Raw genomic sequence first — 24,412 nt, forward strand, 5'->3', positions numbered from 1 at the left:
GCTACTTAAGGTAAATGCTCCTAAGATTACGCACTTAGTGGATTATGTGTCCTTAGATACTCATTTTTGAGACCAGTATAAAAACTGTATTTATGAAACGAAACTCTTTACCCTTAAGGTCACAATAATATGAAAAAAGTTACAAGAATGAAATATTTGTTCTTTACAAAAATTCTTCTTTGAGAAGTTGTGAACGTGCAATTTTACAGGCACTGTCCTTTAAGTCTGCGCACGTTGTCCTTTAAAATTGTGCGTCAACATGTGTCACCATTTAAAAAGTCCAACGCCTTCGTAGTGTGAACAATCTTCATGCCACTACTGTTTGCACCCACTACACTGCACTCAGTCCTCAGAAATTGGTTCTTCATAGGTTTCGTCACAATCAGGACAGAAAATTTTTCCTTCTGAAACTGTCCGATACGATGAAATTGATGCTGATGGGCTGTCGTAATTGAAGCTCTTCCTGCATTGTTTAATATTGCACGACTTTTTTGTTGTAGCTGAAGAATCACTAGAACTGGTATTTTTGCAGCGTTTCTTATTGCTAGAAGTTTTCAGTGTTTTCTATAAGAGAGTTCTTATACGGAGAGGAAGACAACATGTCAGATTTTTTAAAATTCGTTTCCTTTTCTTTGACTCCACTGTCTTTGGTAACAGAGAGATCATAGCTGGTGAAATTAATGCCTGTTCAATAATCTCAGGTTCGACTGCTAAGGAAATTTGATCTCCATTTCCCTATGTTTTCACCATTTTCAATTCTTGTTCGACTTTTCTCTAACATTTCTTGTCTGATTTCCTGTCTGATTTCCTAACATGCGTCGAAATCATGACACACTAGAGTAGAAAGCTGCAAGAAATAATATTTCATTTCTAAAAACTGGTTGTATGAGAGGAAATGTGCCTGTAAGATTGCTTTCTGCCTGTAAGATTCGCACTGATGCGCATCCTTGTAGAATTCTACACAGTTCTGCATTGTAATCATTAAATGGCAAGAGTGTTTACTTAGACAAACAGGGAAAAGTGAATAACGTAGGATATGTATTTGTCTAGCAACAGTAAAATGCCTTACATGCATGCAGGTTTATATCGTTGGAATTGTTAAATAAACTTAACCTTCTCCATATGCAAATTTATAAGAGAATGTGGGTAAAATAAATTCTGACCCATCGAAGTACATATGATATTTCCATGCAGAAAGTCTGCGTCATCATATGTTGAGGGATAGGTGGAGCGGAGAAAAATTCTCTCTGGCACCGGGATTTAAACCCGGGTCTTCAGCTCTACGTGCTGACTCTCTATCCACTGAGCCACACTGGATTTCCATTCCTTCATCATATGATGACGCAGAATTTCTGCATGGAAATATCATATGTACTTCGGTACATCGTAATAATTATGATATGCGAAAATAATCACCTAGTGATTTAAAACAGCGCTCATTCCGTCGAATCCCGGCCACTCAGTCACTCGTAATGAGTGCACCTCTGCACATTAAGGGGAGACAGAAGTGAAATTTTAAACAAAACTAAAGAAAATTTGGTTTTTTTCCATTTTTATTATCTTTATACACTATATTTTCATATTCCGATGTTAGTTTTTGATTTTGTGCCCTTTAAAGCATGAAATTAAAACCAAGACAACTCTATTACTATATTATTCCCATAATAAACTAATACTTATCTTTATTTATATACCTTCTCTGAACATATAAATAAAAAGTATTTTGAAAATTTCTTACAATATGGTGCATGGAGCATTTTATATCAAACGATATAAAGTTTTGTAAAATTATGAATATTTACAGAACTATTGTACTTAGAAACTTGAAACTTGGTATGTCCATTACTAATAACATACTTAGTATCCATGATCAATTTCAAACAAATCGAATAAATTTTGTGGATTTTGAAATATTCACCTCTGCCTCCCCTTAATGTGTTCGACATTGAGCCACTGTTACACATCTGTGATGCAGTGCATGAGGGTTGGCCACTAGAGGGAACCTAAGAGGTGGTGGAGCTTAGACTGAGAGGATTCAATCCGGTATCGGAATGGGAATCCGGTGTGGCTCAGTGGGTAGAGCGTCAGCACGTAGAGCTGAAGACCCAGGTTCAAATCCCGGTGCCGGAGAGAATTTTTCTCCGCTCCACCTATCCTTCATCTAATTCTGATCCAATAAATCTTTATATATCCACTTTCACACAAACACTTTAGACCACAGAGTTATACCTGATAAGCAACTTCTCTGAACGGAATGGCGGGAATTAACAATGCTGCCAACTATAAAAATATGACACTGCGCAATCTTAGAGACTGCGTAGTCTTAGGTACCTTTACCTTATACTGAGAAAAAATGTCATATAAAAAAATTCTCCAGTGCTGAAGTTATACCTATCCCTTTAAGGGAAAAAGTTTAATTATGCAATTTTTCAAATGTATTCTTTTGTAAATCGTACTTAGTATCGGTATTGATGCTTTGCAATTTAGCTCCTACCTGCAGGAAACCGCATGTTGTGAGCGCCCACCATATAGACCACTTGATTACGTAGAAATTAGAATAAGCTTGAGTGAGATCTTGCCACATGTAACGACAAGCTGCCTTCCACCTGCTTTCAGTACGAACATGACTGGCGACTGGTTGAATTTGTGAAGAAGAACGTGACTTGGATTCAGCGTCAGTAGTATCTGGCGACAATTTTGTGGATACCTCTGAAATACAAATGCGAATAAATACTGTAATCAGTAGTGTTGAGAATCAAAATGCACTAAAAACTCTAGAATAAGCATGCAGATATGCACTTTAAAACGCCGAAATATGCACTTATGTGCATTAAACTTAAGCGACAGCAAACTTACCATAATATAGAATCCCACGAGAAACAAAACACTAGCCGTATAATGGAAAATACAGTCGAAACCGTTTATAGCGACATCGCTTTTAACGACGTATTGGCTATAAAGGCGAAATCTAACAGTCCCATCTAAATCCTATATAAATACTGTATATAAAAAATCGCTTACTACGATATCGCTTATTACAATTTATCGTATAAAACGACGTATTTTTATCACATTTTCGGAGAAATTTATCGCGTATAACGTCCAATATTTATTTTTGTTTGTTACATATTTGGGGATTACTGACAAGAATGTAACACTTATTTTCAAACTCTTGTTTTCAGTTAGATTGTAGACTGTCTTTGCTCTGGTTGTAGGAAACCAGAAAATTAAATTCCAATAATGTGTTATTTTTTTCTAAAGTAGCTACAGAAGTGGAATAATAGTGTATTCGTTATTGATGTTTTGTGGTTGTGTGTGTTGAATTTTTCTAATATGTACGGTACAGGACATTTTAAAAAGAAAAACAGGAGAAAGTGTAGGTCTTAGTGTAATTTATGTATAGGGTTTTTATTTTTGTAATGTTAAGTACATAATTTTTGTAATACAGTAATTGGAACGGGGATGTGTCATTCAAGACTATTATACTATACAGCACTTAGTACAGATCATGCCTTTTGTCAAGACACTCCCCCACTCTTTCTACAAAGCTGTGCACGAGATCTGATGAGTATACTTACGAATTATAAGGGGATGGGTTAGTTTTTGCCTTGAACTCGATAGACACACGCCCGATCTTCCCTTCTATTCCTACCCCCCACCGACAGAAACGTTGTTCCCGTACTGCACATTGCGAGTGTCTTGACAAAATGCATGAGCTGTAAGTTTAAAACATGCTCAACATTTTATCTCATTCTTTAGCCAAGACCATGTATGTACTACATTATTGGACAATTTACATTGTTTCTACTTCTTTTCTCACTTATTATAGGTTTTCATATTTTTCGGCATATTATTCCTATACGTAGGCCTACTATATAAATATTAAAAGAAAAATTCCTCTCCAGTCCCTTTCCACAAATACTGTATTGTAAATATTGTACATACTGTATTTCTGTTACATTTTTTGAAGTTTTAACTCTATTCTGTTCATTAACTATGTAAGTGTGCAGCCTAAAATTTACAGATATGAATTTTTTAGCAAAAAAACTGGTTTGTGCGACTATCGGCTATAATGACCGGTCCCTTCAGAGTCGTTATAACAGATTTCGACTGTATTTAAATTATTGGACATAAAGAAAAGCACAACCACTTTAACTTCTTACGTATTGCCTTATTGGCTGTTGCTAATTTAATAAAAACAGTATAATGCAGACAATCCATTTTCTTTCCTGACTGTATGAAACTTTGTGGTACAACAACATTTCCCGTGTTTTCAGGATTCAACTTGTTTCTTCCGACCGCAAAATAAACTTGTGCATAGAATAGTACATTATGCAACGAGCCTATAATGGTAGTAATTAAGTCGCGAGGATGTTTATGAAACGAGCGCAAGCGAGTTTCATAATTTTCATACGAGCGTCTTAATTACCATTATAGGCAAGTTTCATACGACTTTTTATGCTCGACCATATTTCTAACTTGAAATTATTAATAAGTATTCATGTTATTGTTATGTGAGTGAGTGCAATAGCCTACCTCATAAATTGTGAGATGTGCGCAGACGCGAAAGTATTGATTTTTCTGCGAAACGAATGTCGACGACCTTGATATAATCTAGAGAGTAAGATAAAAATTAATCTTGATATAACCTTGAAATTGAATTCGACATTGAAAAACGAGTTGACAAATTGAATTTATTTGAATATTATTTACAATTAACGAGTAACAGAACATAACCTTCTCCGACAGTATTGGATTTCCAGCCTTCGTGACGTTTCCCTAGTTGTCTTTCGATTGCATATCCGAGAATAATCGAAAACCTGAACTTTAATGAATAGGTGTACTTTAATGACATGCATTAAAGGACTGTCACCAGGTATAAAATTACTACATTTCGGCATGGTCGAGCATAAAAGTTCTTTCTACATCACATGAAATGAGGGAGGCTTCAATAATCAGCCCGTACGTGGCGAAGAAAAGTTGTGTGGATTGCCTAATCAGTAGGGATTTACAGCGTAAAACTATTCTTCGGCGGAACTAGGTATAGTAGTGGCAAAAAAACCGGGCCGACACTTGTAGCTAATTTCAGAGCCTTGTTCACTCCAGAGCACGATAGACTGGTAACTAAGACTTTCGTGGTTCGAATCCTGCCTGGGAAGGAAACTTTTTTTTGTTCCTTATTCAAATTTATTCTCAATACTTTTCAATTGCTGGTAAAATTCATGTTCTGGGAATAATAAGTTAATTAAGTAGTAAAATATCGCTGCAATCGAAAAATATTGGGAATAAATTTTAATAAGGAACAAAAAAAAAAGTTTCCTTCCCAGGCAGGATTCGAACCACGAAAGTCTTAGTTACCAGTCTATCGTGCTCTGGAGTGAACAAGGCTCTGAAATCAGCTACAAAGATCGGTCCGGTTTTTTTGCCACTACTGTACATCCATTATAAAATTGCTTATATAAGTCCAATTTTCTACCTATTCAAACTTGCCGTTCAGATTTTTCGACACTTTGTAATCAAAATTACATTTTGTCAAACACGGGAATTGTATTTAATAATACAGCAAAAATAAATAGGTAGTATGGACAATTTTTCAGAGTTACTGAACGCATTATAAGGAACTTATGCAGTGAGTACTTGTTAGCGACGGTTGCCAGCTTAATGAGAATTGCTATATAGGTATATTATTTTTTGTTACAACCTTATCCTGTAGTGGCTCGGACAATATCCTCAATTATTTGTCTGATACGTCGTTTGAAAGAAGTGAATTCGACATTAGTAAATTCAGGGGCGTATTTTGCGGACTACCGGGGCTACCGGCGGTAGCCCAAGGAAATTACAAAAGATAAAGTTTATAATATAACATAATGTAATAATTTTGTATTATTAGTTTTACCACAGTAATTAAAATTAAAGTAATTGTTAGATTTATATGCGCTCTCTGCTCTCGAAAAGAAACAAGTTGTCAAGGCGGCATCGCTGGAGAAACCGCTGCTACGAGGGGTAGCCTGTGACCATTCCGCTCACGCTGTCCTGTCGCACAACTGCCCTCCCCCGCTCCCTTCTGTTTCTATCGTGCAGTGTAGGCCGGGTGAGTTGCCGCTCTCGTGATCGGTTTCTTCGCAGGCGCGAAACAACAATACGCTTAGTACGCTAGCTCATGAATGTGATTGTGTTCTTGCAGTTCAGTATTTTAAATTTGTGATTTGTTCGAGTGTCTAAGAGTTATATTCATTGTGAATTATTAAGTTTTTAATTTCCCAATTAAGTGATATTGTGAAAAATATGGCAGAACAAGTTTCTGGAGAGGTTTGTGTTGAAAGTGACTGTGTAATAGAAGGTTTATTAAAAGTGCCTTTTAACCGTCGTACATAACAACGAGAAAGTTGAAATTGTGAAAATGGAAAGACCAACTCCTGAGTTAAATTTGTCCATGAACGTAAAAGAAAAACAGCGTGAGTACACACGCCATTTCACTTCAACATCATATGGTAAGTGGAATTGGTTGTGTGGTAGTTCTAAACTGTCTAAACTATTTTGCTGGCCATGTTTGGAATTGGTTGTGTGGTAGTTCTAAACTGTCTAAACTATTTTGCTGTCCATGTTTGTTATTTAGCCGCGAAACTAATGTGTGGTCAAAAGAGGGGTTTTCTAATATGAACTCCCTTCGAACGGCAGTCCTAAAACACAACAAATCAAAAGCCCATATTTGTAGTAGCATGAACTTTGCAAACTTTGGGAAGACAAGAATTGATTTACAGCTAGATAAGCAGAAAGCTCTACACATCAACCAACACAATGATCTCGTGAAAAAAAAATCGGGAGATTTTTACTGCGTGTTATTAACGCAGTCTGCTTTCTAGGAAAACAAGAATTGGCTTTTCGGGATCATAATGAGAGTGTGGAATCAGACAATAGAGGAAATTATATTGAATATTTAAGTTCCTTAAGTGAATTTGACCATTTACTGGCCAATCATCTTGAGAGTTCAACAGTATTTCGTGGTACTTCTCCCGCAATTCAGAATGACTTAATATTTGCTATAAGTGGGGTTATGATAAAGAACATAAAATCTGAAATAGAAGAAGCACCTTTTGTGGCCATTGTTGTTGATGACAAGTGATCAGAGTCAATTGTCCACTGTTTTAAGATACGTGGACAGTACTGCCAATGTTCAAGAATGGTTTATAGGATTCACAAATGTCAGTTCGGACAAAACTGCTGCTGCTTTGTTTCAGCATGTGGAAGGTGTTATAGCAGAATACAATGTCGGCAATAAGTTAATTGCACAGACATACGATGGTGCTTCAGTTATGGCGGGAAATATTAATGGCTTAAAAACAAAAGTTCAAGAAAAGTACCCTCAAGCACTATTTGTCCATTGTTACAGCCATGTTCTCAATTTAGTTTTGCAACAAACTACTTCATCCATTCCAGAATGCCGCATTTTTTTAAAACACTGTCGGGTGTAGCTGCATTTTTCTCATCATCTCCTAAAAGATCAGAAAACTCAAGGAATTTATGAAAAAGAAACTCCCAAAAATAGCACGAACTAGATGGAATTTTACATCTCGGCTTGTAAATACAGTAAAGGAATACAGAGAACAACTGACTGCTTTCTTTGAAAATATCATTTGTAATGACTCTGAAGAAAACTGGGATGATGATGTAATTATGCAGGCTCAAGGATATTTGTATTTTTTCACACAGTTTCAGAATATATATCTTCTAGAAGTCTATGCTAGAGTGTTCGCACATACAGATGTGCTCTACAATATTCTTCAGACAAAAAGTCTAGACATAGCATACTGCTTGCAAGAGATATCAAAGTTAAAAAATACTATATCCGAGTTCAGACGTAGTGGGTTTCCGTCCATATGGAGTAATATGGAAAATGAAAATTTTTCAGACAATACAATGGAACCACCATTAAAGCGAAGAAAAGGAGATGATGAATTGAAATACAGGCAGCTGTACTACAGCATACTAGATCGTATGCACATGGAAATTACTGACAGATTTTCTGATTATGGAAAGCTTCAGTTCACACATCTTCTAGATTCTCAAAAATTTTTTGCTTATAGAGAAAACTTCCCGAATGAGGCACTAAACAAATTATTTCAGTCCTATAGCAGTCACTTTGATCAAGTACGTTTGAAAAATAAATTAGCGTAATATATTCAGCAGAAGTCTTTGATTTTTCGAACAAACCTATCCATGAAATATTATCTGCCATATATGAAAACCAGCTGAACCAAGTTATTCCTGAAGTCCTTAAATTGGCAACATTAATTGTGACAATACCAGCTACGTCAGCATCGGTAGAAAGAACATTTTCTGCGTTGAAGCGAATAAAATCCTACTGTAGATCAACTCATACACAAGAACGTTTATCCGGCTTGGCACTGATGTCCATTGAAAAGTCATTTCTACAGAAACTTCGCAAGCGGCCCAGTAATTTCAATGACGAAGTCATCAAAGTAGTTTCGTCCCAATCAAGACGTCTGGAATTCACATATAAATAGATAAGGAATTTTATTATAGGGATTTTAAAATATATTTTGTGTAATAATAGGGTCGGTGGTAGCCCAGACCCTTAAACCAGTATACGCCACTGAGTAAATTACTGAATCTGATGTTACGATGGGAGAAATGTGTCGAGAGATTTGATTCCTGCATTCAAATATTGGTATAAGCTGCAGCTTTCTTGTGCATTATTTCGTTTTGCTTATCTATTAAAATCGTTGCCACAAAAAAAAAAAAAATGTTGTGCGTTACTTATCGATCCTCCTATGTAGTTCAGTAGTTCTGTTACAGATGCTTTTAAAATGAATATATGAGATGATGCGATTATAAAACTGCAACAATAGTAAGATACCAGATGTAGGGCGAACCAAAGTATCTGAAAGCATCTATAAGTCGATTTCATTTCCTTAGCTGACAGGTAGCGGAAGTGTGTTTCCATTTGTACCAATATGGGATTGGGTTCTCACCTGCGTCTTCAATCTCGACTCCAGGATTCTCGATGCCTTCAAGTTGGCTCTCACGATTTTCTCGGAAGAAATAAATACTGTGCTTCACTGATGGTAGGAACAGAACCCAAATTGTAGCTAGAGTAACAGCTGCAAATAAAAATTTAATTGGTAAACAAAAATTGAATTATTGGTGTGATTACGTCTTTGTTTGACGTACAAATGCAAAAAATCCCACATTTAGTGTGAAACAGAAAGCAGTGACGTCGTACAGTGCAAGGATAACAGCTCATCCGCAGCACAACGGGCCAATCCTTGCGGCCTGCATGCGAGGAAAGTCCGAGTCCGTGCCCTCTCCTCAATGGAGACAGGAACGGACGGACGGACAGAGACAGATAGACAGACAGATGGTGCAAATTAAAACTCAAGTTGAGCATTATGTTAAACGTAGTTCATGCCACCAATAAAGTTGCTTACTGTGGACTCGATGTGAATTGTACAACGGACAATTTCAAGTTCAGACATAAACTTCTTATATTAGCTTAGTAGATCCTATTTTCATTGAACATTCTCAACAGTAAGGCCTGGGTACCTAAGACTACAAATAATCCATTGAAAACTCAACCTCGAAGTTGGACACTCTTTTCGTCGGAAGTACAAATGAGTAGGCGAGACCTGGCATGTGAGCTATGCGATAGGGGAAAGAATGAGCTATCAGAAAGAGAGTTTGGTTCATGATGGTTAATATTATGCTAATCAGTGGCGGTTCGTGAACTTGTGGATTGGGAGAGCTGCAGTAGATTTCGGTACATACAAATTTCACTTCTTGATACCATTACTAATAAGAATAGGACAAAAATAAATGCACTACATATCGAAAAACCAAAACTTCCTGACTTAGGAGATGTCTGTAGGACCATTTGCTAATCCCTAAGAAAAACTAATGCCATCGATTTCAGTCTGAATTTCAGATCGGCAGACACTCAACTTACAATCTACCAGTTCATTCTGAATTGTCTTAGAATAACCTTAAACAGTGATATGTTCCAAATGATTTTTGAGAGGCTCGTTTAGATTACTGACGAACTGTAGCAACCCACGAAACACATCAGGGTTCTTCGAATCGTTTTTTTCATCATGTCCCCTAAGGGGAAGTTCATATTGGCCACAAAATTTGATACCATCATTTTTTTTAAATAATTTCACGATTTTTTTATCACTTCTTGATTATGTTTGAGAATGTTTGTTCTGTTCGTTTCACTTAATTGCACAGCAGTATGAGTTGCGTAACATAGCCAATGAAACAACATTTTTCAGGTGAGACTGCGAAGATTCGTACATTTTGCTTTTTAGGGGCAAATGTCCTAAATCTGTCACACCACTCCTAGTCCATGCAGTATCACCACCGAAGAGGAGGCAAGGAAAACAAAATACAGATTTTTTTTTTTGTTCACATCCACGTAACCACAAATGCTTAGCGTAAATTTCATTGTTATACTTCCTTACATATATGCACTATTTCGGCTGGATGAAGCTTAAGTAAGATTTAAGTCGGGTAACGGACGACTCTTTAATTTCACTTCATTACATCAATATTCTCCGCAAGGGAAAGTTGAGAAAAATAAAATTAATATTCTGTAATTCACACACACACTCATGCTTGCACATTTGCACTGGTTAAGTTACGGTATTAAGACGTCACACCAAAGCAACACTCAGATATACTGATGGTCAACAATTTTCTAAAACTGGAAAAGAAGTCTCTTTCGTATTTTACGTGCTATATCAAAAGGATTCTACTCGTGCAATCATTTTGAGTTAAGGCAAATATTAGGTTCTGCTGGAGGCTGGATATATACGTAATAATAAGGCAAAAGAGAATATTAATTTCGTTATATTAACTCGATAAGATTCTACAACAATAAGTATGTGAAAAGAGAATAAAAATTTTGTCATTAAGTTTCAAGGGAATAGAGAATCCATTTGACGCAGCATTACAATAGCGGTGTGGGAGGAGAGGAAAGATCCCTTGTTGCCTGGCTCTGCAACCACTGCAGCGAGATATGGGTTTTAAACAGCGGCAGTTTTCCTCTGCTCCCCTTCACCTCTCTACCCCCTGACCAAGCAAGACACACTCTCTATGAACTGACCACCCTGCAGATCCCAGGACGACTTTGAATGCAGTGCCAATTCCAATACAGTCGACGCACAAAAAGATAATGCATAAGATAATAGTACATATTCCCGGCCAGATGAAATATAAAGCAATTTACCAATAAAAGCTGTAACAATTCTTCTAAAAATTAAAATAAATATTATTTTTATTTTCCTGTCAAAGCAGGGAGTGCTGCAGCTCCGCAGCTCTTATGGACGAGCCGCCCCTGATGCTAATCTACCGACACGGAAGTTGATCTCAGACTAAAACCTACAGGGACATCATTTTATTTTTACTTCAATTTTTACTGTACCTGAGTTTTTGAATGTACTTCATTCCCACCCCCTCCAGTAGTAAACTTCCAACCGTCCTCCACACAGAACTAAGACCGTGTATGCAGTGAAAGTCGCCTTAGGTTCATAGTAAACAGTACTGAGTTAGTGAGTATAGTACGTTCCAGAAATATGTTCGCGTTTTCCAGTGACGAAAGAGCTTTCAATATTGAATCATATTTTCGCATAGGTACTGTCGTGTTTGCCTATGTCGCATCCCGGTTTCTCCCACCGCTTCTGTTCGCCCCCCTGTAAAACCCAGTGGCTGGGCTGTCTTAGCTCTTTTCTGAAAACATTAATTTCTATTAGGAATTGGACGTATACGTAATATTATACAACTATTTAAAATAACTTAAATAAAAGGGCCTCGTTAAATAATTAATAGTCACGTGATTTCCCCATTTCTACGACCCTGCGGCAAAACCACTTGTACGACAGTAGATAGCATGTCTGACTAATTTTATCTTTTCGGATCGGGCAGAAGTGAAGATTGAATTTACAGCACGTAAGGTACTCTTTTATAGAGTAGGTACAGAATTATTTCAACATGAGTTACTAGTACGAAGGACGAAATTGGTAATTGGAATTAGGTACAATAGTCTATAGTGCGATAATATGCACAAAAGAACTGAAGCCTGTATCGAAATGAACGTCCACCATTTTCAAAAATGTGTTTAAATATCCATATTATGATTATTTTTCAATTTTAACTTCATCCTCTATATTGTACGCTAATGTGCTGTAGACAGTATAATATACACTGCATAATGAATACGTCCGCATCAGTTCTTGAGTAAAAACACTTATTGTTAATACAGTACTGTTTTTTGATTAAACAAAAACCTAATGAAAATGATCAAACTCAAGATCGTGATATTTCTTAGTTTACGTAAATGGATGAACTACTTTTTTTTTCTCCTATACCTAGTAAAGTGATTTGTTTGTATTTTACACTAGTATCATCGAACTCAAGTCGTGAAAGGGGGTAGCAAACGGTGTTTCCGGTTCTCAACCGTTAATCCAAAGGTATAGCCAGGTTAATATTAGAAATGTTAGTAAAAATAAAATGATGTCCCTCTATATTCCTCCTCCATACCCATTAGTAATATAAGGTCACAGGACAGGTCTTGCCTCCTCTACTGTATTTGCCAGGCGAGTTGGCCCCGCGGATCGAGATAAAAATCTCCCACTAACTCTTTTGTTTCGTAAGTCTGATAAATATGCACCTATACATCATACCATAATGTCTGACAGGTGACGTAAACATTGCCGGTAGAGAAGGAGAGAAGTATATTGCTATTCAACCAATGGCAAAGGTCACGTTCCACTCTTGTCTTGAAGTTGGGCGGGAGTAGAACGCTTCAGACCGACCAACATCAAGATGTCGCCTGTCAAACATTATTGAACGAAGTATAGGAATACGAGCCTTGAACCTGCCTGTGAGAGAGATGAAATTGAGTTCGTAGTAGTCCAGCACATTGTATGACACGAGCAACTGCGACACAACGCCAGAAAGAGCACGCCCCGTCAGGTACGCCGCCCGTGTGTGGCTTGTGACCTTCTGGTAGTGCTCCTTGTCCACTTGAGCGTAGATGTAAGTATAGTAAGCCACTTCCGCAGCCAGAAAGAAGGAGTAGAACACTTCCATGATCTGCAAATCCCAACGTGAGTAATAATTCCACGAATATACTATACTGGGAAACACGCACGGATTTTACCTTTTCAGTCAAAAGGGGGTTCTGTTTGTTGGAAATAATTTTCATTTATTTTTATTTAGTATGTTTCATTTATATACAGTATATATATATATATATATATATATATATATATATATATACAGTATATATATATGTCTTTTATTCAGGTAGTATCTATTTGTCTGTCTTTTTTTCTTTTTTCATTTGTATTTTCACTTGTATCTTGCATTTGTACTGTTTTATCTCTTTTTTTCATATTATCTCCAATTTTACGTTCTAAGCAAATATGTGTACTGTCTATTGTAATTGGGGCTTTGCCCTGTTATATAAATAAATAAATAGATAAATAAGTAAATAAATAGATACATAAATAAATGAATGAATAAATAAATACATTATAATCTCAAGTTTCCAAAAACTTAAGAAGTCTTTGCTCCAAATTATAAAAACGCAAATGGAATGAAAGAAATAAAAGTTACGTGACAATATAACGCCACTTTAGCACGATGTCACAGCATACGTTATTACAATAGCATTCTTATGAGCTAGATCAGAGATGTCCAAAAGGTGATTCGCGAATCACTGTGTAGTCTCTATGCAACCTGCAATGTAACCCCCTCCATTCGCCCTCCTCCCTCATAAGGCACCCTGACTGCCATAGCGTGTGCTTGATACAGTAAACAAGACAGTGGCGGGCGTACCGGATTTGTAAGGTGGTTTACGAATGTCTCTGTCCAAGCCTTCGACCTCCAAATTTAATGTAGAGTGGGAACTAGAGTTTCTTTGAATTCTGAATTCATTTTAATAAAGCTGTCAAATAAGTCGAATTATATTATTTCTTCATTATAGAGTTTCTTTCCTTTGATGATGGTGATAATATAAAATGTCTTATATGTTCCAAGATAATTTCCGACATGTTTCGAGGGAATGTAAAGCGTCATTTGTTGCATGGCATTCTCAATATACTGAGACGAAATGTATTATTGATTATTATAAATATTATTATATTAGCGTTATTGAATATTATATTATTATTATTATTATTATTATTATTATTATTATTATTATTATTTTTATTATTTATTATTATTATGCATATTCCTTCATTATTCCAGGAGTAGATCGGGCAAAATAATTGAGTAACCTGTTAAATAAGCATGCTCTGCATATTGACATTCCTGCACCTGACATGACAGAAAAAGAAGACTTGTTAGTTAAACTGTGTCATGGGAGATAGCCAAATCTCTCAAATCATTTCAGGAAGGCGAGTTTGTAAAAACATGCATGGTTAGAGTCGCAGAAATTTTGTGCCCCAAAGAATTGCAACACTTTCACAATTTACACCTTTCTCGAGAAACTGTTGCACGGAGAATTAAAATATCTGTCATATCTAGGCAAATTGATGCTACAATTCATAACGTTTTACATTTTTCTCTTGCTTGTGATGAAAGCAATGATTTGATAGGTACGGCTCAGTTATCTGTATTTATACGAGGTGTTGAATATTTATTAGACCGGATTCCTTTAAAAAGTAACACCACTGGAGAAGAAATATTCAATGACCTTTGCTCGTACATAAATAAATATAATTATTTACAGTAGTCAAAGCTAGTGTCCATAGCAACTGATGGAGCCCGTTCCATTATTGCCGAGAAAAAGGGTTTAATTGGCAGACTAAAAGTACAGGATTTCTTAACGAAAGAGATGTATCAAATTTCTACACAGTACATTGCATTTTTCATCAAGAAGCCCTTTATGAGAAAACTTTGAATTTTCAGCACGTCATGGATAATATTATAAACAAAATTGGAAACAGAGCGAAGTCAAGATGTAGGACCCGCATGACGGACCAGTGTGTGATGCAACTCCGGATTTCAATGCAATATTGCTGAAACAAATATGTGAAACTGAAGGAGGCTAATTTCAGTAGAATACATTCCATTCATTATTATACTTAGACATAAATATTGGTTTATTTTTACATCAGACTAATGATGATTATGTATTTAATTTCAATTTACATAGGCCTTGTAGTTCATAATAGTTTATTTCCAAAGTGTTTTGAATATATTTAATGGTTTATACTACGAGTAGTTATCACACTATTCCAACGCCTATAGTATATGTATTTATTTGAATTTTTATTTGTATTAATTAACAAATTGTGATTTTGAATCAAGTTAAAGTACACAAACTTCCCCGATGATGTCTAGCTTACAATAAACTACCACTGTTCTAGTTAACTCACCTGTCGCTACCTACATCTTCAACCCTCCCACCCAAGGTCATGAGCTTATGCAAGTAGCGTCTTGCAAGTGATTCGGCGCAGACGATCCTTTTGGACGCCCATGAGCTAGATCATACCTGCACAAACAGCGCTCAACGAGCGCACGCGCTCCTTGGGAGCGGGAGAGCTGTGTTTACCGCTCGCCAAAACGGAGAGAAAGATACGTCTGAATGACATAGACTTGCTATGGGTAGAGGAGAGGGAAACGACCACTCAGTTATCTAGTGGAGTGCAGTGTATATTCTCAGTGACTGTTTCACGTTGCTTACCTACTGCTACAGTACAGTATGGAGGAAACTAAAGACCGGAACATAACATTTAACATATAACGATTTACAGCTCGAACTTATTGATCATCAATGTGACGTAAGGGCTAAAGATCGTTTGGATAATGCTACTAGCCTGGTTGAGTTTTACAAGACTAAACATTAGCAATAATATTCACGACTACACAGGCTGGCTGTGAAAATGATTGCTATGTTTGGCTCAACATTTATATTTGTGAACAACTGTTTTCTATAATCAACTTTAATAAAGGCAGGCATCGAACATCTGTAACTGATGTTTCATTACGATCAGTACCGATAAATAAAAATATACCTATAACAAAATAATATTGTACATTTAAGTAGCTATAGAATTTCTATTATTTCTGTAAAATAAATATTTCTTTATTAATTAATAATAGTCCAAGATAATTTTGCAAATACTGAACGGGAATTAATTTCATAAACACTCGTAATAGTACTTTCTTTTGTGTACATTTTGTAGGAGATCACCACTTCTTCCAGTCCACTCTTATAGAGAGCGCAGTCAATATCTGCCTCCGCTCATGAGCTGTGAGCCGGCTCGGAGAGCGCAAACCTTGTGCAGGTCTGAGCTAGATGGAGTGAAATCTTTCTGCTCTTTGCGTTTTTATTCCTTCTAGTTTATTCATTCGTCATCTGTTGTAAATTTCTTAAGGTATCTATTCCAACTGAAGAGATCAATACAAAAAATATTTATACCTGGTATATTGTGGTATTGTGTAAAAACACATCACTGTTTTGTCCTCAGGACACATTTTATATGTCATAATGCATCTTTTGCTATTGACTTGGAGTGTCCTGCAGCATAGTTCTTTTAATTTCATGAGCACTAATGTTTACAGAATTACAGACAGATTAATTTTAATGGAATATTTCGTTACAAATTTCAAATTTTAATTCAAATTTATTTATTTAATACACAAGGTTTACACTACATTAGTCATTGCAGCCCGAAAGAGCAGAAGCTCGTGCTTGGGCACAGTTCAGTCTACTTATATAAAATTGAAGAGTGTTAATTTAGCACAATAATATTAATATACAGTAAAATATAGACCATGTAATGACATATACAAATATAGAAAATACAAAGTACACGTGTATTAGATTACAATTTTAAACTCCTATAGCTTAAAGAAAGACAAAACAATTAATTAATCTAATTTGTCTCTTAAATCTAGGCCTATGTGTGTTCAGTGTACTTTGTTCAGGGTAAGCTATAATTAATTCATTATATATTCTGGGTCCAAAATTTCTGCTGTGTTTTAATCCAGCAGCTGTGTGGCAGTTGGGGGTGTTTAGAAAGAAACTAGTTTTGTCTCGTATGGTATTCATGAGGATCAAATTTAATCTACAGTAAGGTTGGGAAGTGCTTTTTACAAAACCGAAGAAAAATTTGAAAAACTTACTCTGCTCGTTTTTCAATTTCCGAGATTTTGTAATACACTTCAAAAACGCGTATTGTACAAAATTTTTGCACGATTATATTTTTAAAATTGTAAATACAATATATTTTGCTTTGAAAATTTAGAGAAAGTCTCGCAAATCTATACTATAATGGTAACTAAGTAACAATAAGCAGTGGCGGCTCGCAACCTCAAAAGTTGGTGAAGCTCTTTTATTAAGGGACATGATGTACCACTTGCCTATTTTTTGTAGATTAAGTTGATTCATCTGTCTCTACGGATTGTCACCGATGTCGTCATGAAATGGCTACTTCTCAATCAGATCATGTAGCAAGTCCTTGTGAATGGAGATGCACGCCAATGATGTTAATCTCCCTTGTGCCATTGAATTGCGAAGATTGTCTTTATGCGGTTGAGTGCACAAAAAAAAACACAAAACTTCGCTCCACTGCAACGCAAGAGCCTATAGGTTTCTTCAATACGTCTTTGTTTTCTCTTACAAGTTTTAGGTCTTGTATCAGGGGAAATGTTCTGGTACTCATGATCTGCATAGAGAAGCTCTAGTTCTGTTTTCAAACGACTTACTTTGAAAAAATTTGGGAAAGTCTTTTGTAGAGCGGCAAGAGCATTAGAAGGAAAAATATTAGAATACTGAAGAAATTTTAAAATATTGGCAAAAGAGCAAAACTGAAGCTGTTCGATATCTTGATATCTAGTGTTAACTTGCATAAATATGACAAGTAACTTATTTAAAAAATAATTGTGTGTACTTCTGAAAAAGTTCACCTTCTGACAGCTTAACATATTTCCGCCCTGAAAATTCACCCCTTTCTTTAGCCTTTTCAAAAACTGACAAAAACTTAATCTGTTTTCACAAAATCCATCTGAGTTCCATGCCGATTTTTTTTATTCCAACTAACAAACAGGACCAACAAAACAATTTTTCCAAATAAGAACTACCGCACAGCCACTGATCTTCACTGTACCACGCACTTTTAAAATGTTTGGTGTAAGATCTTGCACCTTTCCTTTTCAACTTCTTTGCCGATATATTAGTAACAAGTGTTGATTTCCCCGCTGACAATTTTTTTATTCTAGTCGGTTATTTAACGACGCTGTATCAACTGCGAGGTTATTTAGCGTCGATGAGATTGGTGATAGCGAGATAGTATTTGGCGAGATGAGGCCGAGGATTCGCCATAGATTACCTGACTTTCACCTTACAGTTGGGGAAAACCTCGAAGAAGCCTAACCAGGTAATCATCCCAAGCGGGGATCGAACCCGCACCTGAGCGCAACTTCAGACCGGCAGGCAAGCGCTTTAATCGACTGAGCCACGCCGGTGGTTTCTCCGCTAACAATACATCTCTTCCAACACTTTCGGTTCATCGAGAAAATGGTGTCTGTAACACGCTACACACTATATTCCTCGTTGTTAATAAAAAATATTTTAGTCACCACTTTTAAAAATAATTATGAAACTATCACTAAAAATAAATAACTGCTTAGTTAACTTAATCTTCTAATATATCGTTTTAGCAACAAGACGTAACACAGTCACTCTATGCACGCGTCTCACAAACTGAAATGAAGAGGTGCAAAGAAGTGTGAACACTCATTGTATTCGCGTACCGTTATTTTCCTTTCAAAAGAGCGAAGCCAGGAAGCGATAAGGGTTCTTGCAGCTACAAAGGAAATGCTTTGTCAGCGATTCACGTACCCTCGAAGACAGGCTCTATAGAAATCTTGTAAGGGTTCGTTGCCATGGTTACCCGTAAACAAATCCGCAAATGTGAAGCTCTACCTCGGAAAGAGGGAAATAGCTGCAATCTTCACCCTTCTCCACTCTCTCTACGCCAACAGGTAGTGACAAGTTACTCTACAATAGGACTAGTGTTCCATAATGCAGAATACCTAAGCGCAGAACATATCACAACGCAGAACGTAAAAGACAAAAATTAAGTGAAATTAAATAAAATATTAAAGTATTTGTAAATAAGTGAGCTTCACCCGAAAAACCGCCCCTGACAATAAGTACACTGTAAGAGTTTATTTCAGTACAGTTTTATGTTATTAAGACTGGTTTCCCTAGCAGTAGTTTCTGTGTGGGAATTTAACTTTCAAGGCCTAACAACAATAGCTGTAAATACAGCAAAAATCACGATCGTGCAAAAAATATATTTGCACTATAACAATAGGTCAATAATAGACAACGGAAAAAAAGTCAAATAAAAGTCATGTTTATGGTTTACAAGTACTGTACGCATAGACCAGCCGTGGCGAAAATGCGACTCGGGAGCACATTGTGGCTCGCAATGATAGTTGTGCTTTTCTCTTGCTTCCTACCACCCCTAACCTCCACCCTCTCACTCACTGGAGTCAAACTCCGTTCCATTTGTATTTGTCTCTGACCTGCGAGTGGCGTATCGTCGCAGTGTCTCTCTCGAAACCATGTACCTCTACAAAAACTAAAGTTTCGAGTAGGATGGGAGGACGCATTTTTTTGCTGCCAATATGATGAGAATATTAAATGTTCCAGTATGATTTGTTCACAAGTATTACGAAGAAAACGGTTGTATAACATAAAACGTCATTATACTACATGTTACTCTTGAAACATTAAAATGTTAGGCATTATTATTATTATTATTATTATTATTATTATTATTATTATTATCATCATCATCATCATCTCTGTACGTCGATCCTTTTTCAGCAGATGTACGAATAATGCGGTTAGACCTTTAATTTAAACTCACAGATTTACTTACAATGTGATGTTAGAAGAAAGCTAGATGATTGTAAGGACTTGGCAAATGTTGAACTTTTCAAAGCTTTGCCAAAAAATAAATATCCGAAGCTTCGTTATTTCGCTTGCTCCGTTGAAGCCATGTTCGCTACAACTTACGTTTGTGAAACATTATTTTTTGAAGAATGAAAACAGTAAAAACCAAATTTAGATCACGACTGACAGACAAATACCTTCGTAATCAACCACGACTGGCAGTAAGTGACATAATTTCTGATTTTGAAACTCTTTCGCAGAGACACTCTGAAGATCGTTAATTTTAGGTTGTGATAATGTGTCCTATATTTTCTTATTCATTTCTTTCTTCGTTACATGTAGGCCTACTAAACATTAGTTCGTAACCTGATACTGTATAAAACTATATTTAAGTACTTGACGTAAGGAAATCCGTTAATAAGTCAGACAGTTGCTTCACTTGCCCTTCAGGTGCACAGGTGCTATGCACGTTGCAGCTTACACAGTGGCTCGGCGCACGATTACATTTTCGCCACGGCTGGCATAGACTATGGCATGAGGTGTGCACGCTTCCCAAGTGGGTAGCTACAACACGGTACCGTCCGCAGAGAGCACCACGCGAACACCGAAAACAACTGCCACTCTGCGTTCTCAGTCAGTCTTCGTCCGTACGTGAACAGAGAATATTGAGATACGTAAACATATTATTCATTTGTGTTCGGTGAAGTGATCGTAATGCCGAAGACAGATGTTAAAAAACATAGGCTGTATTCTTTAATACAGAATATTGTGTCCACATTTTTAGTAGCGATACTGGTGAAACAATTAAATGTGGGTTATGTATATGTGCATTAAGAAAGATAACAAAACAATCGATAGAACATCACTGTAATACCCAGAAACACATGAAAAATGTTGCTCTAGGTTAGAAGAAAATAAGGGTTCAAGTTCAAATTCAGCCTCAAATATGAAATCTGATTTTTGCCAGGATTTGTGTCGAATGATGATAAGTTGCAATATTCCATTCAAAACGTTCAACAATCCTCACTTTAAAGGGTTTATAGAAAATTACACATAATATCAGGCACCTTCTAAATCATCGATTCGAAAACAGTTCTTACCTGCACGCGCCTCTAGTATGCCTACTGTGCTTACTTAAACAACAACCCTCTGACGAGACAAACTACTCGCGTTGTAGTTACCTTCACATCCGAATGATTTTTTTCCGCTGTCTAGTGATTAATATTATGGTAGTGCTTACCTTGTGGTCTTCGTGTCGCGAATATCGTTCGGCATGAGCAGTTATTCTCTTTTAGGAAGGAGCCATCATAAATGAATCTACTCTTCGTAGATCACCGAATTGCGTTTTTGAATTTCTTATCAACCAACGTTTTGATTTTGAATTGGTTTTGGATAGAAGAATAATACTCGTAGTTGAATGTAACCAACAATAATACGAGATAGCGATCTAGTCTGAGCAATTGCCAACTAGAATCTACTGTTAGATTATACTGTTGTGAGTCAGCGATTTGAAGCGAGTTTCAGCTTATATGTCAGAGAAATTGCCTATTAATCAAGGCGTTCAATCTGAACTTGAGAACGTGTACGGTATAACTTGAACGTCGTAGCAACAGATGGCGGTCTGTGTACTACCATAACCTCTTTCGAACTGTGTTTTGCACGGGCAAGTCGTACGCAGGGTATTTGTTATCATCTGTTGCGTACGGCAACATTCCACAACACAAATCAAATGCTCCGTGTCCATGTTTACCGTCGAAGTTAATGTCAACAAATACGTAAGTAATCGTCTTAACCCTCTCCCCATATCCCGACAGTATGAAAAAACCCATCTCAGTACATGTTTCCAAACAGTTCACATTCCTGCCACTACCGGCGTTACCATACGTATCGCTAAGTACTCTTCAGAATGAACGCCGTACTTGCTAGGCAACTTCTCTGACACATAGGTAATACACCCCTGCGGAAGTGTAGGAAGATTGAATCCTCCAGGCTCATCGACTAGCCACATGACGACATACAGCGAGCCATGACACACTTTGAACTGAACACGCAGTAGTTGGTTATACCTGCACGAAGATAAATGTACCTTGTGATATTAAGTAAACTGATAGACTATGTCACGAAAAGAGGTGTAATACATTATTACTGCAATAAAGAGACAGTTTTGATTAAATCATGTACTTTTCGTTCCTACGACCGTAGACTCTAGTTAAAAACCTAAATGAAATACAATACAATACATATTCCCCATTAAATTCTGGAATTTTGCAGTATTCTCTGGAAGCAGCAGTGAAGATACCGATACTATAACAATCAATAGTCTCATAAGATACCTAATATAAAAACAATAACATTTTGTTAAAACAACAACTCTATAAGGAAGATAAATACATTTTAGTTACTTTACCTGCATAACTGGAACACCGAAGCCCCAAATGAGCAAACTCCATGTTATGATTGCAAAAATACCATCAAAAATTATGACAGGCTTGTAGCGAAGCAAATCGGTCACAAGAAACACAAACACGAGTTCAACAAGATAAGAGTAAGTGCCAGTGGAAAAGATCTCTTCAATATCCTGCAACAGAATAGAATACCATTTACTTTAAGTGATTTTTGTATTTTATTATTTGTGTATTATTTTGTTCACTATTATTATTATTATTATTATTATTATTATTATTATTATTATTATTATTATTATTATTACCATGTATGACTTGAGGCTTTCTCAGCGTTTGATGTAGAATAACTCTTCTCGGGTTCTCAGCCAGGTGAGTTGGAGATTTGCTTCCAAGCTTTCGACGGCTAGCTCTGCCATCTTCTTCAGGGAATGAAGTAATGTGGGAATATTGCATATATACCGGCTAGACATGGTCCCACATGCAATATTCTCTGGAAGAGCTAGCCGTCGAAAGCTTGGAAGCAAATCTCCAACTCACCTGCCTGAGAACCCGAGAAGAGTTATTCTATTATTATTACTATCATCAACATCATTGATGTTTGCAAAATTGATGTAGTCCTAGTCTCTACTGGACTCTACACGAACATAAACACATGCTCATTTCGGATAACCATCACACCATTTAAATGAAAATTGGGAATAAATTTGAATTGAATTGAATTTAAAGTAAAAAACTGAATTGGGTTATTGCGGTACAGAAAAGTGTTTCCATTATATACAGAGTGTAAGGGAATAAGTGCCATTATTTTAACTGATGATTGTTTATATCATAAGGAAGAAAAAAAGTCCTCATAATTTTTTTCTAGTTACAATAGCCTGTTTAACTAATTATTAAAGGTCCACACATGTGGAGAGACGGTCAGCGCGTCTGGCTGCGAAACCAGGTGGCCCGGGTTCGAATCCCGGTTGGGACAAGTTACCTGGTTGAGGTTTTTTCCGGGGTTTTCCCTCAACCCAATACGAGCAAATGCTGGGTAACTTTCGGTGCTGGACCCCGGACTCATTTCACCGGCATTATCACCTTCATTTCATTCAGAAGCTAAATAACCTAGATGTTGATACAGCGTCGTAAAATAACCCTATAAAAATTATTAAAGTTTAAAATATTAGGTGTTTGGCAACGTTGTTGGGTGGGGAGAAGGGCGTTTACAAGTACGCTGTACAACTCAAACAGACATACCTGTACAAAACAGATGCTCTGTTCTAATGCAGGAGCGGACCATCGTTTACATAAAACAAACATTAATAGATCTTTATGGTAAATTTACATTTTATTTAACAATATTGGTAATATTGGTCCATTTTGTATTACACGTCTAAAAAATAAACTAACGCTTTACTGCACAAAATCACACGAACTTTTTTAAATGTAACATTTTATCTCTCCCGCTTCCATAAAGCAGTACCATTTTTAAAGAAATTCTTGTTTGTGTGGTTTTTTAAATAAGGTAAGAGACTCATAGTTTGTAATAATCATTGAGAAACCGCTACGAAAGTTCGTCGATTAGGTAACCTTCATTGCGGACAACATTGACGGTACATCTTCTTGCCTCACTTGAATTACGACGACTTTCTCCATAAATTAATAACATATGATATTCCTAAACTGTGAATGACATTGTAAGTTATTTATCGAATACCTGGTACCGAACTGTCATCCATTCTGCAGTAGACCTATGGACAGGGAGCTTGAACTCAGCTGACATGTACGTATGTCTGTGCAGAGTACTGCCTGCTGAACACGTTGCCACGTCTCTCCCGCCAGAATATTAATAAATTTAAGCATGCAATTTTATTTAATTTCACGAAAACGTAATAGAGCACACAAATATGTATTTAAATTAATATTAACTCTTTGCTAGATATACCTACTGATGTAATTGTTTTCATAATTTTACTAACGATATAAGCAGTATAACGCGAATAAAATAAGAGAAGAAAAATATTTTTTCTGGGAAAACAATCAAGTTTTGACCCTATGTTGTAAGGACATTTTTTAATCCTGTAGA

General features: G+C 36.5%; 1 protein-coding gene across 6 annotated transcripts in view; it reads right to left on the reverse strand.

The window, feature by feature from the left end:
• LOC138696027 (thiamine transporter 1-like) overlaps positions 1–24,412 on the reverse strand; it is a 94,660-nt gene that overhangs the window by 11,807 nt on the left and 58,441 nt on the right. For all 6 annotated transcript variants that reach the window (XM_069820510.1, XM_069820511.1, XM_069820512.1 and 3 more), the window contains 4 exons: positions 22,347–22,517; positions 12,897–13,110; positions 8,994–9,122; positions 2,495–2,709 (listed from right to left, as the gene is read on the reverse strand). In XM_069820510.1, coding sequence (XP_069676611.1) covers positions 2,495–2,709; positions 8,994–9,122; positions 12,897–13,110; positions 22,347–22,517 — 729 coding nt within the window. The remainder of the gene's footprint in view (positions 1–2,494; positions 2,710–8,993; positions 9,123–12,896; positions 13,111–22,346; positions 22,518–24,412) is intronic.

The sequence above is a fragment of the Periplaneta americana genome, chromosome 3 (assembly GCF_040183065.1).
Source record: "Periplaneta americana isolate PAMFEO1 chromosome 3, P.americana_PAMFEO1_priV1, whole genome shotgun sequence".
Classification (NCBI taxonomy): Eukaryota; Metazoa; Arthropoda; class Insecta; order Blattodea; family Blattidae; genus Periplaneta; species Periplaneta americana.